At 37.9% G+C, this 19,819-nt stretch overlaps 1 protein-coding gene across 1 annotated transcript in view; it reads right to left on the bottom strand.

Moving 5' to 3' along the window:
- The window catches only part of ctnnd2a (catenin (cadherin-associated protein), delta 2a), a 235,849-nt gene that overhangs the window by 2,769 nt on the left and 213,261 nt on the right, over positions 1–19,819 (bottom strand). The window contains exons 21-25 of the mRNA XM_040126585.1: positions 18,932–19,178; positions 15,791–15,875; positions 6,576–6,702; positions 1,119–1,250; positions 342–418 (exon numbers count right to left, since the gene is read on the bottom strand). Coding sequence (XP_039982519.1) covers positions 342–418; positions 1,119–1,250; positions 6,576–6,702; positions 15,791–15,875; positions 18,932–19,178 — 668 coding nt within the window. The remainder of the gene's footprint in view (positions 1–341; positions 419–1,118; positions 1,251–6,575; positions 6,703–15,790; positions 15,876–18,931; positions 19,179–19,819) is intronic.

Raw genomic sequence — 19,819 nt, 5'->3', positions numbered from 1 at the left:
ACAGAAGCAAACGATTGGCATGTCAACTGAGTTAATGATCTCAATTGGCAGTAAGGTGTGGCTTCAGGTTGCAGTAGTTTGATGCTTTCTTAGCTGAGGCTGTGTCTCCATCACATACACTGCCAGTGCATCTCTTGTCACAGTGAGAAACCTTTAATGTGCATGTGTGTCTCTTCCATCCTGTTGCTATCTCTCTTAATAACCACCTTGTCATGACAGCATATTCCAATTTATGAAAGCCCTGACGACACGCATGCACTGCTAAAACCTGCTGTTGTGTGACTGTGTGTACATATAAAAGTGTAAGGATGTAATACATTTATAGAGTACTATTAACTAACCTGGTTTTGCTTAATATCATCACTGGCAGTCAGGTAAGAGTTTCGGAACAACGTAGATGTCCCACAAGATACTTGAACTGGATGGGTGAAAAGAGAAAGACAAGACCTTTATGCAAATGAATGATACAGGTGGCTAGTATCACTATTACTTCTAATAATTTTAATAATTTTGCACTGTATAAATAAAACTGAATTGAATTGAATCGAAAAATAATTTAAAAAAAAATAGAGAATTAAAGAACAGAAAAGAGACAAATAGATATAAAGAGAAAAAAAAACAATGGAAGAGAGAGAGAAAGAAAAAGAACCGAATAGAGAAAATCTACCTAGAAAGTAATGACAGAAAGATTGTTAAAAGTAAGACTAGCAAAGACAGAGAAAAACTAGAGATCATCTTGCGATGTGATCATGCCAGCCCAACAAGTTGATGTTCCGATCCATGAGTACTCAGTAGTCATTACTAAATTATTACATGAGTACTCGGTAGTTATACAACATTATTACATAAGTACTTAGTAGTTTCGTGACTGTATCTTGCACGGTTGTGACTCTATCGCGGTGAGAAAATCTGTATAATACCACAATACCAGCCCTGCTGTCGTGGCTGGTAATCAAAGTCTGTGAGTAAGAGGAGGAAAATCGTTTGAAATCGAAAAAGACACAGCTAAGAGGAGAAAGCGAGAGGAGTAATAGGGAATGAAAATAGAAGAGCAAGAAAGATAAAGAGGGGGATAAAATGGAATCATTTAATTATTTCTCTATCACACATACACACACCTGCCACGCCGTCTTTCCGGGATGTGTGCGCTCCTTTGTTGCTTTGGAAACCAGCGCTGGTTGCCATGGAATCATAGTCCATCTTACGTTCCTTCAGACTCGTCATCTCTCTGGGGGAGGCTGGAGCGCTCGCTACACTTGCACACATGCACGTTCGTTCAAAAAAACACACACAATTATAAACATGCAGTGTGTGGGGGCACATGCTGTTGGGCTGCTGGGTTTATTGCTCATTATTTTGTCTGTGTGTGTGTGTGTGTGTGTGTGTGTGTGTGTGTGTGTGTGTGTGTGTGTGTGTGTCTTGGTCCTTCAAGGTGCAAAGTCATTATTCATCATTTAGCTCGTCAGCATTAAGGGTCACCTTCAGCATGTAAAAGGACTTCTGAGAATTCACACACACGTATGCATATATCAGTTTTTGGACACATTATTTGAATATCAAATTTCACATCTGGTACAACAGCTAGAAAAAAGACTCAGCACCAGTCAGTTCAACTGTGATGCACTACACAACTTAAGACTGGTCATTAAACCATCATACAAATAGGCCTTATTATTATAGGTGCCTTATATTGATCAGTGTCATGACTGGCCATGTAACCCCAAATCCTGCAAAAGACGAAGCTCTAAGGCAGAAACATGCAACAAAAACAACCATGGGAGTATGCCAGTGTGATGCTGTAGTTTCAACGTTTCCATGCCATGCTAAAAATAATCGTGGTGGTGATCGGTTTAAAAAGATTAAAGATGTTAACCTGACCGATGTTTAAGTTCAGTCAAAATGGCCAAATGATGGCTAGTACCAGTTTGGAAGTACAGCAATAGTTTCCAACATTTTTTGTCTGTCTGTTTTGTCTGTTTATTGTGATTCAACATTGTCTTTGAGAGTATCTGAGTATGTTGATGTTAGCATTAAGCTCAAAGCTATGGTATATCTAAGCACAGCTTGACAGAACTGCTAACATACATGCAGACTCAGTTTGTTTCAATGCAAGACACAGAGATCTTGGAATTGTATGTTTAAGCTTGATCTCTTTTTTTCTTGTAGATTTGGTCAAGGTTGGATTTGTGCTATTAAGACTTGGTGTAGCAGAATCTGGATGTGTCAAGCATTTATCCATTACTTTTAGCATTTTATTTTACTTCTCTGTCTACTGGCTAACTAGTTTTTAACACATTCATCAGCAGCAGGTTGTGTACAGGTGTTACAGTTGACTCAGGTTGGAGGGAGGCTGTCCTGTGCAGTCAGCCAGTAGTAGCTGGTAGTGGTTCAACATTGGCCAAAAATTACATATGATTATTCCTTCTAAAAACATATAGGTTTTAACCATTTGAATATCTATTTTTGAGCATTATAACCATAAAAGGGCAAACAAATACAACGAGAGACATAACTACTTGTATGGTTAATATTTATTTCAACATAAACATGTCTTTTAAAAGAGATACACACCTACGCATTGCAAAATAAATAAATAAAATAATTTGGTTACAGTATAGGATGGTTAACTTTAGCTTACATTGTTTGCATGCAACTTTTCTATCAAGGTTCCACAATTTTGCCATCTAATGACCAAAATCCGATGTATTTCCAAAAGGGGCTTTTTAGATTGCTCAGAGTGCAAATCACTCGCTCTGTGGCAGAGTTGGGTTGTGAACTCTCTGTCATTATAAGCACACGTTTGTTGTTGGAATATCCGCTTGTTTCAGCTTGACATACATTTAATTTCCAATCAACGAAAGTGACATTGTGTGACTCCTGTCCATAATGTGGTGCATTCAGTGCAGAGATCTCGTGAGGCAGACAGCTGCAGTAGTGCTACTTTTTTTTCACAATCAAATATTAATTTTCACAACTGAATGTCTGTTTTTTTACAATTAGATTAGATACAATCAAATTTAGAATATTTGTTGACAGTCGTATTAAGGTTAGAGAAAAATTTTGATTTTGGTTAAACATAAATAAACATGTTGTGTCTGAAGTCACTGTGAACTTTTTTCTGTATTAAGCCAGACCACAATCTTTCCCTAACCTTAACAATATGCTGTGAGTGCCTAAACATAACCATTAAAAAGTTTAATAATGCTGTAGTCACTACAAATGAATATTGTACTGCAAGATCGGACATTTTATTGACATGTTCAGTATGAACGGATTTCAACTACGTTTCGTACAAATGTATTTGCTGTTGCAGTTTAGTTGTATAGAAAGGGATTTTTTAGGAGACAGCTCTCCTATCAGACTAGCCCGCACATAGAAAAATTATGCTAAAGGGTTACCCAGTGCGTTAGAAAGTGACTCCAAAGGGACCCTGACCAAGTGTCCATAAGTGATGAGTTAGGAGGTAGAACAAGTTGGACTAGCCAAAAAGAATAAAAGATTTTAAAGGACCACTTTTTTAAATCCAAACCTTCAATGTTTGACATTAAAAGCAAAGAATTATTGTAACCACTTATCTGTCTTCCAGCCTTTTCTGCATTTTAACTAGACATTGTATTATGCATGCACACAAATGGCCGTAAAAAAGGCAAATACACATGATTAGCGACTATTTGGTTGTGGTGAATGAAATTAGAAGTATTTAGTGAAGCAAGAGAAATGGGGAAAGACAGGAGCTGTTTTGACATTTTTGACACTTCTGCAGCAGATTCCATTAAGGTGGGTGCTGAAACCTGTCACAGACACCTCCAGAGACGGAGCCATCACTACTGGTTATGGTAAATGTGGGGACCTGACTTAAAACCGCTGGATATGAGAACTTGGGAGACTTGTTTTATCAGTGCAAAACACAGCAGGACCCTCTGCCTCTCTGCCATCCTTGCAGCCTGCAACCTTCCCTTCTTCTCTCTCTATCGCTTAAAAATTTTTACCACTCTTTCCTCACACTAAGTCTTTAACTCATCCTCTCCTAGTATGCCTGCACACCATCATTACTCCTTCTCCTTTGATCCATCTCTAAGGGCCCAGATTGCAGTCTGGAGTGTATGCGAGGAGATACATATGCTTGTGGGTTTGTGTGTGTGTGAGCGTGTGTGTGCACATTCAGGCAGCTTGTAAAGGGTGAGAGATCAGAGGGAGAGGTGAGAAGAAAGTAGGATTAACGCAAAGAGGAGGAGGACAAGACATATAAAAAGGGTGAACGAGAAGGGCCAGATGAGTGGAAAAGCAAAGGGGGAGGCGTGGAGTATGAGAGAAGATGGGAGTCATTTCCAGCCATTTCCCATTTACCCCAGCCTCTTTCACTGTACTAAAGACATCCATAAATTTCTCTGTGCACTATGATCTGAAAATTCCTTATTTTCAATGTCACTGGCAAAAGTCAAATCCACATCCTTTACCTCCTCTTCTCTACATTAACCATCCGTCAATCCCTAAGTCTTCTGGCCTCTTTGCTTTTTATTTCTCTGCATCACGACAGCCGTGGCCGTTATGTTTCCAGGTTGTCTGTCCATCTGTCCGTTCGTCAATCCCATTCTTGTGAATGTGATATTTCAGGAATGCACTGTGGGAATTTCTTCAAAATTGGCAGAAAACATTCATTTGGACTCAAGGATAAACTGATTAGATTTTGGTGGTCAAAGATCAAAAGTCAGGGTCACTGTGACCTCACACCCAAGCCATTCTTGTGAACTCAATACACCAGGAACGCCTGGAGGGAACTTTATTACATTTGGCACAAATGTCTACTTTGACTCAAAGATGAACATATTAGATTTTGGCGGTCAAAGGTCAAGGTCTCTGTGACCTCACAAGGCATTTTGGTGGCCATAACTGAAGAATTCATATACTAATTATGAAAATACACATAGTACTTTTTAATTAAATTCCTTCAAAGTCATCATTACATATATTATATGAGTCTGAACAGACATGGAAAAAAACTGCAACTTGACTGGTTGGTGGAGACATACAACTGCGAGGCAATAATTCTAGTTCTCTTTATCTCCCTATGTTTATCTCATCCCTCCCTCTTTCACTGTCTCCTCTCTCTCTCTCTCTCTCTCTCACACACACACACACACACACACACACACACACACACACACACACACACACACACACACACACACACACCCTTGTACTTCTATCTTTGTGTGGACACTTACTGACACAATGTATTCCATAGCCCCTTACTCCTTAACCTTAACCATCACAATTTAATGCCTAATCCTAACGCATACCCTAACCATAACCTATACCTAACCTTACCCTATCCTTAAAACATGTCTTCAATGATTTACATTATGGGGACTTGCTTTTTGTCCCCATAAGAAAGACAAATCCCCATAATGTGACTGTGTAAACAGATTTAGGTCTACACAACATGAGTAATACTTGGATGACGCACACATGCCTTCATGTGGGCTCAAGCTAAAGGCTAAAAATAATCATACTTTATAGCATGAAAGCTTGTTGGTGGTGAACACTGATGCCAATAGCTATTGATGTAAAGACTGATCAACTGGATAATGTTGATGCTACTGACTAATGTTTAAGTTATTGCTCAATAGAATCTATGTTACTCTTGTGCCTTCTAGACGCAGGGGGAAAATGCCTATCATGGCTCTGTTCAAAGTTAAAAAATCCTGTCTCATGGTCATGACAAGACTTGAAATTATCATAAAAATAGTTCCACTTAACTGTTTGTAAAACCACAGCTTTTAATTTTTACATTTAAGGTTGTCCACAATTGAATATAAAATGAATATACAAAAGTATTAATTAGTAAAATTTTGAGGTGTTGGTAGGCAGATTATTTTAACCTTTGGACAGAGCCAGGTTCACTGTTTCACCTTGCTTCCACTATTTATGCTATGCTAAGCTAATCGTCTGTTGGCTATAACGTCATATTTAACATACACACATGAGAGTGGTATTATTCTTCTCAAATGACTCCGAACAAGAAAACAAACAAACAAATAAGTGTACTTTAAAAAAAAATCATGTATTCCTTTAATACCTACCATGAGCCATGTACCCAAAATGCTGAATGTAGAGGTGAAACTCGATCAGAACTGAACAATTAATAATGAGAAAACACATTTTCAATAATGTGACCTTCAAATCCTAAGCAGGCAGCTGATTGGTTGAAACTGCCTCTGACTACTTCCTGTTTGAGTACTAAGACATCTCATAAGCTCTGGTCTAATTTCTCCCTTTTCCTTGGGGTTTGAAGTGTGATGACAGTCCACTATGTTTCTGCCCCTTTTTAACCAACTTTTGCACCTGAACTTCTCAAGACCTCAGTCATCTTGGAGAGATCAAATTCTATCTTTATTCTACATTTAGATAAACCTCTTTGGGAGCTGTATGTAACTCGACAAAATTGTCCTTAGTTGGAAGGTGCTAAACTGAAACTGTTTGTAAAGAGAACTGAGGTACAAGAAAGAAAACACATACACATACACACTAACATATAAATAATCTACATTTTGAAAATGTTATGTGTTCCTCACCAGAGCGGTTATTTGGGGAAATCCTGACAGGGGACACAGATGGAGTTCGAGAAGAGGAGTAGGGCCTCTGTCTGTCTCTCTCTATCGTTGAAGCAGAGCCCACAAAGTGATACTGGGAGTAACCATCCTGCAAAACAAACACACACAAACAAAGAAGAAATTGGCTACCATTTGTGATAAATAACTGCACTTAATATTCAGTTGGTGAAGTGCTTTTTTTAACAGTTAATATTACTGATCCATATACAAACATTAAGGTGTGTACAACAATGATTTACAGTCACATAGTCACTTCCCGTTGAAATATTTCTAACAAACACTTAGAGGTACCTCTGACATCTATATTTTTTATGAGAGCTATGGTATATTAGAATTACTTTTTGTAATCAAACAAATGTAATCACATTACTTACATTTAATCAATTATCCTAACCTCCAATTGGATCAAGTAACTATTTATTATATACATTTTAGGAATATTTTGTATATTTATTAATACATGATCATCCATCCGTCCATCTTCAACTTTGAAACACTCAGCTGAGCAAATTTATAACTTCCAATGGACAAAAAGGAATAAAAACTATTTCCAAACAACCTCTAGGATGGAATACAAGTACAACACTTTGGTATGCATTCAGAAGTTACTCTTCAACAATGTTTACAACACTGATTCAATATTGATGAATCATAGAACTATATTTGTAGTGGTTAGGAGACAAAGCCCTCCATGCATCAATGTCACTGCAATTACTCCTTCAAAAGCGTAGAAGAACTGTATAGGGCCATTGTTTTAGGCAGTTTAGGACTACTTTGTTACACACGTGCAGACAATTTTGCACATATGAAATGATGACTGAAATTGTTAGAATTTAGGGTCTACAAAACACACATTTCCTGTAGATCCACAAGGGACACACTGAATGTAAAATGCTCAAGGGGAAAAGGTTTATCCTTGCTGTCCTTGGTTGCCAGTTACAAACAAGGACAGCAAAATACAAATATTCCTAAAATGTATATAACAAATGTTTACTTGACCTAATGGGAGGTTGGGAGAACTGATTAAATATTAGTAATGGGATTACAGTTGTGTGTAAACTTTTGCACTCTTTAACATGACTCCCTGAAAAATTAAACATTTCTTTGAGAAACTACTTTATATTTCAGTATTGGTTTTCTTGAGTATAGAAACATGTGGCAATCAAAAATGTGTTCTGGACACTGAAGGACACTGACAAATACATAGCACCCACACATGCACATATAACTGTCCAGACACCATAAATTAAAGCACTTGCATCAAAGCCTGAGCTTGGTAAATATCCCACTGTCCCTGTAGAATAAAATAAATACAACCAACAACTCCACAAACATAATTACTGCCAAGCCAGTGAGTTTGTATCTGTATTAGTTTCGCAGTGATTGGAGCAAAGCCCTTTTCGTAAAAATGGATTATAAGAGTCAACAACAATCACAGAGCTGGAACCAAATTAAATTTAGCATTAAGATAATTAGGTACCCCTGAAAGCAAAGCACATGCAGATGATAAAAGATAATGGGGACATGTTCTATAATAGCTTTACTGTCTGGGGGGCCATGGTTCAGCAGTGAGGAACTGTTTGGACTGCGGTGACTGTGAGTACATGGGAGAGGTGAATCATTTCAGTAGAGTTAGGCTGGAGAGAAAGAGACGGAAGGGAGGAAAATGAGGCAACTGAGTGATGGAGGATATGAGGCAAAAAGAGAGGGAGGAGGGACAGACAGGGTAGAAGCTGAGAAAGACAAAAGATGACAGAAAGTAATGAGAGCAAGAAGGAGGAAGGAAATGGAGAGAGAGTAATGACAGGAGAGCAAAGATTGCAAGAGGAGGAGAGAGGTAACGGGAGGGAGAGGTACAGATAGAATGGTAGAGAGATAGCCAGAGAGAGAAGTAGGCTGGAGTGAGCACAGTCCTATGTCCTCCCCTGACTCCTATTTCCTGGCACAGCACTGAGTACAAACAGAAAGCTGGATCCTTTTGACATCACAGTAGTTCAGAGGTAGTTCACTCCAGTGTCCAGTGCCATCTGACCCTCTCTCTTTTCCACTTCATTTATTTATCCACCACTCCCTCAGTGTTCTAATTCACTTTGTTTCACATTCTCTTTCCTTTCCCCCCAACACATCTCATTATAAACTATGTAACCTCCTCATAGTACACTGGACCTCTGTGCAATTGGACACTGTCAAACTGCAACGCTACTTAAATTAACTTAGTCACTGAATACTGAATGAAACATTGCATTCACGTATTAAGACCCCTTCACTTTTTTCACATTTTGTTATGTTGCAGCCTTATCCTAAAATTGTTTAAATTAATTTTTTCCCTAATCAATTTACATTCAATTTTAGAATTTTTTGCAAATTTATTAAAACGGAAAAACTGAAATATCACATTGACATAAGTATTCAGATGCGTTACTCAGTATGTAATTGAAGCACCTTTGGGAGCGATTACAGTCTTGAGTTTTCTTGGGTATGATGTGACAGGCTTTACACACCTGGATTCTGACATTTTTCTCTGCAGATCTTCTCAAATTCTGTCAGGTTGGATGAGGACCATCGATGGACAACCACTTTCAGGTCTCTCCAGAGATATTTGATTAGGTTGAAGTCATGGCTCTGGCTGAACTGGAGGACATTCACAGAGTTGTCCCTAAGCTACTCCTGCGTTGTCTTGGCTATGCGGTTAGGGTCATAGTTCTGTTGGAAGGTGAACTTTCAGCCTAGTCTGAGGTCCTGAGTGTTCTGAACCAGGTTTTCTTTAAGGATATCTCTGTACTTTGCTCCTCTCAGCTTTCCCTCAATGTTGACCAGTCTCCCTGTCTCTGCCATTGAAAACCCCCCCTACAGCCTGATGCTTCCACCACCATGCTTCACTGTTTGGATGGAATTGGGCAGGTAATCTGCGTCGCCCGGTTTCCTCCAGATATGACGCTTAGAATTGAAGCCAATTGGCTGCACAGCATTAGTTTGCAATGTTTGGCCCACCAGCAGGTCAGCAAAGTTTTGATAAATAAATATTAAATCAACATAAAATTTCATATGGGACAAAATGAATGAAGTCTTTCTATTAGGTCTTTGCACCATTTTGCAACCATATCCGGGGTCCTCTTCTGCTTTTTCGGTGTCAGTATTTACTATGAAACCTTACATTGTTAATTAACAATATGTCCCCACAGCTATAGACATCAGCCACAACAGCTCTATCTAGGGTACCTGGTCTTTCTGATTCTCACTTATTCTCCTTGTCTTACCTGTCTTTCCCTTTCTTTCCATTCACCTCTTCAGTCTCTCACACACTCAATCTCTAACTCTCCTCTCAGCCCCTACTGTAAAAATGAGAGGAAAAAAAGAGAACAGGTTGCTAGGCAACTATTCTGCCTGTTACTCTCACCATCACTGGATGGATAGTTAACGATTGTGGGACTGTGAGGTAAAAAGCATTTATTGCCCCAACAAATGGGGTCTATGTATGCGTATGTGTCGTGTGTGTGTGTTACTCATACCAGACAGCAGTTATGGCAAAAATTGTAAAAGGTTACACATGATGAGTGGTTGGTCCCTTCTGGGCCTCAGCTACAACTGAACATTGTAATTTTTTCAGTCCTTCAATCCTTTTCTCTCTCTCATTCATTTCACACTCAGATTTTCAGTTTTACAGTTACAAGCACTTCAGTTACAGATGATCCATCTATCCTTACAGGAATAATGTGCCTTTTACCTTTGCATTCTTTATTTTCATTGCCTGTGGTTTTGGTTATTTAGGAATTGACCTTTATTCTACTGTTGCATTTATTGAAAATACCCCAGAATACTTCAAGAGTGTGCTACAGCTTTACCTTTCTGTATTAGTAAAATACTGTTGTTAGCCTTTTCACTGAGACGGGCTATCTCACTGCACCTCCCTCATCTCTCTCTCGCTCTCCCTGTCTAATACAGTTGAACATCAGAGATGTTCAGAATAGCAGCTTCAGAGGCCTGATGTTGGTTTGATGTCTACTGAAGTTTTTCAAAGGATCGTCTCCATCTTACTGTCTTTTCCTGTTTACACTGTATGGTGGTATATGATGGATTCATTTTAGCTCTTTCATAAAGAAGAGCATATCATCACTTTGTTCTTGCAAAAAATCTAATATCAGACTCAGACTCCTACTGTACAATTAATGTGTAAACTGTAAAAATCAAAAATTGGAAACACAAAAATATAAAAAACAAGCATTTGGAAAAAATTGAAATAACACACTTGGAGAACCTATTGAGCACTCTTTTATTCATTGTAATCCGATTGTCATATTTTAACAGATTTACCAGTTTTGTGAGTACCAAATTTATGACATTTGTAGCATAAACTTTCAAGCACTTTTCTTTTAAATGTATTAATTTTTTTTGCAGGAACATTCTGAGCCTTATGTTTGCAGTGATCCTGTCTAGGAATAGGCAATAAATGACCTCACAATTACACATCACACACAGATTTCTCACTAACTCACTCATATCACACAAACACAACCATGTAGTGAATTACACATCCCTGAAACATATTGTAAATCTGTCACACATGTGACAAAAACAGCATCTCTCTGACCCTGAACCCCATCTGTTATACGTTTGTGTATCTGTTTTTGTGATTTGTGGTGTTTGTGATGTATGTTTGTGATATGAATATGATATGTGCACATGTATATGTTACTATTTTCATACAGAGTTTCTGTTTGTTCATGGGCCCTCAATTTTGCGTTTTAGTGCATTCAAAAACTTTCTTTCTCCCTCTCTCTCTTAGACTGCACCCACTGTTGTAGGAAGTGATTAACTCTTCAGTTTGACAAAAACACACATTTTCAAAGATACAAACACACTCACACAGAAATAAAAATTCACATGTACCCACGCCCATAATATCTACACAGTTGGAAAGTGTGTTTTAAAATGCTCTCATCGCTTCAAGACTTCAAATCAAACGACTCTTTGCAAACACAGCTCAAACTGACTCATTATTGGCCCAACACTCTTCTATACTTTCCAAAAATACACACACACATAATTCAAGTATGCTTATTTTGTAACTGCAAGAATTCAAGAAGTCACCTCACTTTCTTTCATCACTTTGCGCTTTCTTTCTCCTCTTTTGCCACTGTCTCTTTTTTCCCCTTTGCTTTTGCTCTCAAAAATTTTGCAGAAACACCCGACTCCACTCTCTCGTCTATGCTAATACATGTTTGGATTGGAGGCTAACAGGGTTTTTGCTGCAACACCTAACACCCATGACTTAATACGTCATGCAGGGATACTTACTTATTACTTACTTATTAGTCACTTATTTAAAGCTCTGGACCCGGGTGATAAAGTCAAAGTGTGGATCCACTAAAGCAAAGATTTGCAGTTATTAAATTAGGCTGTTTTGTCACTAAGCAGGCTGTCTTCATGCAATTTAGGTAATCGTTAGGTATGCTCTCTATCAGCCTGTAAAAGTAATTTTAGAGTGACTGTATATACCATAATGCAGTGGCTAGACTAACTAAACTGCTTAAAATATGCTGCACTTAATGAAATTTGGCCTGGATAACAGCAACATTTTAACTGCATGACAACATGTTGATCATTCAAAGGTTATGATGAAGTAGATGTGGATGAGGTACGAAACTGGAAATGTTTCTACAGGACAGACTGCAGATGATATCTTGTTTCAACTTTTTAGTTGTTGTTGACTGAGTCTTGTCTTTCAGTATTTTTTATTTTCCTTTGAATTAATGTTTACATCATATTGGATCAAATGAGATAGATGCAAAACTAATTCTGCTGTTTCAAAATATGCACATTGTTCCCTGCCTTTAATATCTCTCTTTATTAAATCATTATCTGGCCAAAAAGGGTCATTTTAGGCAAAGTAGGAGTAAAAAAAAAAAGAAGAAGCATGAAGCAAACTTTGTCAGGACCAGCTTTCATGTACAGCCAATTTTCTTCATGTCTAATCATTGGAGTGTTATGCCATCCAGTTGAGTGTAATGCTATCCAGTGGCAATGGTTAGAGATGTGCGCAGCAGATGAGGCTTTGATGTGTCATATGGGTGTATTGTTTTGTGTGAAACTCAAGTATGACATCCCACATTTTGTCATCTAAGAAAAATAACAAAAGATGAAATAATGTCTTGATGTGAACTGTGGTGCAGTGATCAGATAGTCTCTCTTGGTGTTCCATTAACTAGATTTTTTTTTAAGCATTCGCATTAGAGGCTCAATATGTGACAGTACTGAATAATATAAATATTTTCCCCAAAACAGAATGAATAAGAGGGACACCAAAAAGGTAGTACACTAAACTGATTATTATAAACATCACAAATGTATCATTTTTTATAGGGATAGAGCTTTTAAATTGTATAGCATTAGATAGCATAGTATACATGTTTATATACAATTGTTTACACAAATATACAGCTCAAATAAATCACCAGCTTCATTCTTCTTTTTTCTCTCCACACAGAGATGAAAAAGACACATTCAAGCCAAGGACACCTTCCTGGAATGTGTCACTTAATATTTCTAAATATCTCACTGAAACTCATTGATTATGCCTTTAAAGCCCTGAATGGCAGATAATGTTGTTGGCAGATATTCACTCAATAACACTTATTATTGACAAGTGAAAGGAACAGAACATCTGCCATTATTTCCAATCAAGTTGCAAGTGTGTGCAGGTATTTGTATTTATAAAAGAAACAAAAGAACCAGAGAAGGAGAAAGTGGGTTTTAACAGTGTTTGTGTGTGTGGTGAGTGAGAAAGAAAGTGATAGAAGTGTGTGTCTGACTGAGAGCAGCACACCTACCAATCATAATTTCTTTAGACCTTCTAGGGTTTTCTCACTTTTTACTTGTTTGTGCTTGTTTGTCATCATCTACAAGTTAGCCACTGTATTAATGAGTTACAGTTTCCTGTTAAAACCATTCAGTCTTCAATCAATCAAGGCTTCAATCAGGCTAGTTAATGTTCTTCCAGCTCTAAAATCACTGTTGCTCAGTTGTGATGGTGTCAAGCAGAACCTCATTATTCTTTTGTTTGGAGGTAGTTATGACTGACTTTAAGGCAAATGTGCATGCAAACACACACACACACACACACACACACACACACACACACACACACACACACACACACACACACACACACACACACACACACACACACACACACCACACATCTTTGTTTTACTTCATTAGTGGGGACCCACCATTGACATAATGCATTCCCTAACCCGTTACTTTAACATCACAACTGAATGCTTAACCCCAACCCTCAACAATTACCCTAACCGTAACCGGAACCACAAACCCAGTATTAACCCTCAAACAGCCATTTAAACTTGTGGGGTCCAGCATTTTGACATAATGCATTCCCTAACCCGTTACCTTAACATCACAACTGAATGCTTAACCCCAACCCTCAACAATTACCCTAACCGGAACCGGAACCACAAACCCAGTATTAACCCTCAAACAGCCATTTAAACTTGTGGGGTCCAGCATTTTGGGGATAAAAGGGGGTAGTTGGAGCACGCATGCTATTGTGCTACACAACAGAAAAGGAGAGATGGCTGTGAAACAGCCTAAGAGGAGAAGGTTTGAGGACAAATAGTTGAAAAAGAAGGGATATGATACACACAGACATAGCCAGTCCAACTATGGTGGAGAGACCTCCAAGAGTTGAAAGACCGTTTCTCTGGTCTTTTTGACAGATGATAGTTTAATTTTAATTTGTGTCCCAGCAGTATATTTTGTAAATGTCAAATCAATACCATTAACTACAAAAATTGCTGACTGATAGTGGTAGCTAGCCATTAGCAATGTTTGGCTAAATGAACAATGTTTAGCTAATGCAGGATGGAATTAGCTAGGCTCAGCAGCCACATAATATGGCAAACATTCACACAGAGTATGGAAGACAACGGCAAATCCTGATAAAGATTGGTCCTGAACAGAAGACAAGGCATAATTTCCCATTGAGGATTCAGCTGGGTATCCAAGAAAATAGAGATTGAACCAAAATCTTAAACCTGTCCAAACACAAAAAGGCATCTTGCTATTTAGATCTGAATGATAACTTAAACTGTATATCAATCATATTTTAATTGCTTCATTAAACAGTTTCGGCAGAGAATCATGCTCAACAAAGTATCGGTAGTGTGAACGGTATATTTTTTTACTTAGTCAAGCCATGAAGCCATGGAAAATAAGTTTTAAATCACAATATTGATGAGGTTCAGACTGAAGTCTTTCAAAACAGGTCACGGATATACACTCATCAGACACAACATTCAAACCAGTTACCTGTTATACTGATCGGTGTAGTTCATCCTCAGACAGTTCAGGGCCAATTTGCCACATGTATTTATTTATTTTTTAATTATGAAGATGCTGTTTCAAAAACTTAATATAATTAACACAAGTGCTACTGCAAGCCAATTTAATATCTCGCTCTTTTTTTTTTGCTGAAGCTTGTTACTTTTCTTCCTCCTTCACAGGTGTATCTGGACATAATATTTGTTAATGCCTTTACAATGTATTCACACTGCACATCAATTACCCTATATCAGAGGCCCTTATAAGATGAGATTTGCAAAGCACTAATGAATTAATGGATGGGTGTCAATTTTAGGCCCAATATGCTTCTAGCAAGATATTTGATAATGTGAAGACAGAATTAATTGGACTGTTTTAGAATAATGTTTTGCGTTTATGTTAGAATTATCATTAAAACATTTGATTCAATATTAAAGGATAGCCTAATAGTGATAAGATTGTTGATTTCCACAACAAACTGAATCGTGATTAATCCATTATGTAACATACATACAGTAAAGTAAAGTATGACAGTAGTCATACTTTGACAGACATACTATGACAGTAGTCATACTTTACCAAACATTACACTGATAAGAAAATGAATGTTTACCTTGGAGTTACTGTATGTGTATGAGAATAGGTGGTAAGGTTAAAAATCCCAGAAAAAAGTTTGTGGAAGTGGTGTCTGCCATGCAAAAATAATTTGATAAGCACTAAATAGTACTGGTTGCAACAGACAGTGACAGGAAATAGAATGGACTAAACAAGGACAAAAACAGTGCAAGATTAACTGAAACCTACTTAAGTATGAATACATAGTTTGTACTCCATCCTACCTTCTTGTAGAGGGAGCGCAGGTCTCTATACTGCCACATACTGCTGAGAACCTGAGAGGCTGCCTTTACCACCTTTGCTGAGTGTCTGGAGAGATAGAGAAAGAGAGAGAGTTATTTCCCCTGGACTCATTCCTTTGGATAATGTTACTATGTTATTCTCTCTCTTTCTTTACCAGCTGCACATGATGTGTGCAGGCCAGTGGCACTTGTGATGGCTTTGAGAGCAACAGGGCCATTGCTCTTTTCAGCAGAGAAAGTTTTTCTTTGCATAAAAACAGAGAGTTTCCAGATGAGTCTAAAATGACTCTTCTACTATGCTAATGGTCCCATCTTAGTTGAAAAATGACTCTAGTTTGAGTCATTTCATAAGCCCTGCCCTTCTAACAGTTACAGAGGGAAGCATAATGGATGCTCATTTTGCATTTGTCCACCAAAATGAATAAAACCCTCCTGAAAACAGGCTTCACCCTGGGTTTCATTCTTTCCCAGTAAAACGAATAGGAAGTGTTCGGAAGATTGCAATGTGGGTTAATGGTATCAACAGGAAGCCACTGCAACAGCCCACTAAAAACACAATGCACTGGAATGTATAATAGTTACACATGAATAAATCTTTCCACAGGAAATAATATGCTTATCACCACTCTTTCACAAAAAAAATATCTAAATAGTGAGTCAAGTCAACAATCCTTCATAGCAAACAGATCTTAATGTACAGTGGTAGCTTCACAACCTTGAAAACCATCAACAATTGATTTTGATCCTTGCACGATTATTGCATTTGACTGCAACAATAAATTATAGCCACCAGGGTGCAACTTTTTAGCTTTGGAAAATGAGGCGACATTTCTGGAACTGCCAGACAATGTTGCTCTTTGTATGATGGAGATGTGTGTTTGGCATTTTCTGTTTCAAAGGTATAGGTCAGAAACAAATATTTATATTATTCTTTTTTCATTTAAGTGCAACTTTTAAGTTTTAAAAGTTTCAAAAAAGATGGTAAATAGTGGCTCTCTATGGTTTTACTGTAATTGGCCATTTCCCAATCTAAGTGTGTAATTGCAGCAATGCAGCAAGGCACTGCTAATAAGGAGCATTTATTCTCAGTGTACCTATCCTGAGAAAATGAAGATGTGTGGGCTATTAGCAGCTAGCTACACTCACTGTGAAATTTGCACTGTGAGGTTTCCTGCTGCACCTAATCTCTTTCTGTAATGGTGCCCTTGAGAGCACAATTCCCTAAATAGAATGAGTCTCTCTCCGTAACAATATACCAAAATTTGACCTCCATCTGATAACACTCTGGTGTCATGGCAACCCCTGACCTACTGATTGCCATAGCAGCTAGGCAGAACAACCTGTTCAGTCTGTTCAGTCAGTGACAGGAGTTATATTCCTGCTACATCTTCCTTGTTGTTGTCAAGCTATCTTTTGTGGATGAATGGTCACAGGGAAGGCAGATGCAGTTACGATTGATGGGTGTGTGGCCACATTACGGCACTAGTCACTACTGACAGTATGGGGTGTGCTGAATGATACATTGACAGGCTTCAAACAATACAATAAAGCGACTGTTTTGCTTTTTTCCTGGCCTTTACATTACATTTGGGATTTAACTGCAGTTATTCAGAGCTAATTGTCCCTAGGGAGCTTTATCATTTTGTCCTCTTGCTTATTCTGAAATTATTTTGGCAACAGAGCATTATTTTTTCTCTGAGGCATATGTGAATAACTCAAAAAAACAAATGTGTATGTACACGTATGTACACCTTTTTCTCTTCATTTTTAATGTGTTAGAAACCAATGCTTATGTTGTGAGAGTTACAGTAAGTGTTTTTCACTGTTCCTGAGCAGAAAATTACTCTTGCTTAATTCTTTAAGAATACTACAGTTACACTAAGAATACAACAGCAAGTGTTCTTCAGCGATAGTAGGATGAAGTCCGTGGTGTTTGTAGCTCAGTAGCATGACTTTAACACTGCAAGTGTTGCAGGTTTTATTCTCACTGAGATAAACCTATGTAAAGAATCCAGGCACTCATAGTATTGTAAGTCATTTTCGATAAAGGAATCTACCAAAACATGTAGTATTAATGGTATAATAGTTGTCTATAATGTGTGTTCCTGTCAAACAAAATGTAACTTGAAAAATTCAGAACCAGATGGAGGTTATGTAATCACCCATGTCTGTTGGTTTGTTGGTTTGTTTGCTTGTTTATTTGTCAGAAGGATTACCCATAAAGTACTTAACTTTTTGCACCAGACTTGGTGGAGGGATGGTGCATGGGAAGAACCCATTAAATTTTGGAGCAGATCTGGATCATTTAGCATGAATTTGAATTTTTTTCCTCTGAAGTCTGGTGTATGTTGTTTGACATTGGTCTTGGTAGAGGTCTGCGCTCTACTGAGCATTTTCTAGTTGTTTTTATGTTCTCTTCCTTGTGGTTGAGGAAAAAATGGGGTTTTTGTCAATCTCCAGGCCCTGAGCCAGTATGCTATCTGCAAAAGAAAAAAAAAAACCACCATCCGCCAGCAAAGGTTATACAGATTCTTTTTAGCAGTGACTTTCCATTTAGGTATTTTACTACTGAGCCTAATGATATGCTAGTTTAGAGGTGTGACACAGCAGAAGCAGCTGGGTTCTTGGCTCATAAAGTTGCTTAAATTATAGATTTTTAATCAGAGTAATCCACAAAATTTGAAAAAAAGTACTCTGGTGCCAAATTCATCCTACTTCATTCATCCTAAATCCCACCTCTTTCTGATATGCATGAAGAGGCTGACTTGTGTAATTCATTCAGCAGTGAAGTGTCTAATCAAGTTGTCCTTGAACACAGTTCTTCAACCCTGTGGTTGGGTCTGAAGGTTTTCCAAAACTACCTAGTATTTCATGCTGTCCTTTGGAGAAATGTCTTTACAATGTCTCTACACAGAATTTTGCCATTTGATGTAATGATGCAGACATACAATCCATGGTATCTTCAGTCGTGAAAAAGTATAGTGAAAGTCCTTGAAAGTATAAATGCCTAAATGTTAGTCATTTTCAAACAAATCAACAATTTTAATGGTATACATAAAAAATAACCTTAACAAAACCCTAACCTAGTTTTATGTTATGGATTCAAAACTTTGGCCCACTCACTTGTCTCCTTTGCTGCGGGCGATGCCGATGAGTTTTTCGATGCCACCAGCATCGCGCAAAGCTTTGGCATTCTCCATATTCTTGGTAATGACTTCATGCAGTGCGCAGCAGATGGCAGTTACCGTATCATCTGACATGGCCTTACTGGGAGGGCCTGCGGTTTCGGACGACCCACTGCTGGTGGTGTTATTGATCCTGCTACTACTGCCTGGTAACCGATGGATCAACTCTCTCATGGCATATTTACCTGGTGCGTGTGTAAAAAATGAAGGGAAGAGACAAAATTATTGGTCAGATTTTATTCACTGCAAATCCTCCTGTATATAGTAAATTTTATTGGAACCATCTTTAAAGACTGTTCTTAAAAATTGCCCTTGGATGGATTTATATGAACAATAGAAGGAAGATTTAGAAGCTACTGATCTGAGCTTTGATAACATTAATATAGGATTTCTGATCTACAGTCTGAGATGCTATGTGGGCGTGTGAGGGTTGGTTAGTGTGTGGTTATGGATGACTGGTACAGAATAAAAATCCATAGTACTACCTCAATAATATTCTTAACAGATACTTGAAACCCTGTAGATAATAAAACTAATATTGCCCTTATACCATTTTTTAAAGCAAACACAGTATATAGGCTAGTGAGTGGTTCGGATAACTCCATAAAGCTTTGTTATAAGAGTGCATACTGAAAATCCTCTGATGCACACACACTAATGCAGACATGCTGAGATGAGAATTCAATAAAAAGTGCAACTCATGGTATTTCAGTGAAAAGGGTGGCATACGAAGAAAATGAAAAAAAAAATGAAATTCAAAGAATGGGTTGTTGGAAAGATCAAAGCAACAGACGGGAAGTAATTAAGTAGTACAGGAGATGCTGTC

The sequence above is a fragment of the Xiphias gladius genome, chromosome 5 (genome assembly GCF_016859285.1).
Source record: "Xiphias gladius isolate SHS-SW01 ecotype Sanya breed wild chromosome 5, ASM1685928v1, whole genome shotgun sequence".
NCBI classification, from domain to species: Eukaryota; Metazoa; Chordata; class Actinopteri; order Istiophoriformes; family Xiphiidae; genus Xiphias; species Xiphias gladius.
The sequence above is the reverse complement of the archived record's forward strand: the minus strand, read 5'-3'. Positions and strand labels throughout refer to the sequence as shown.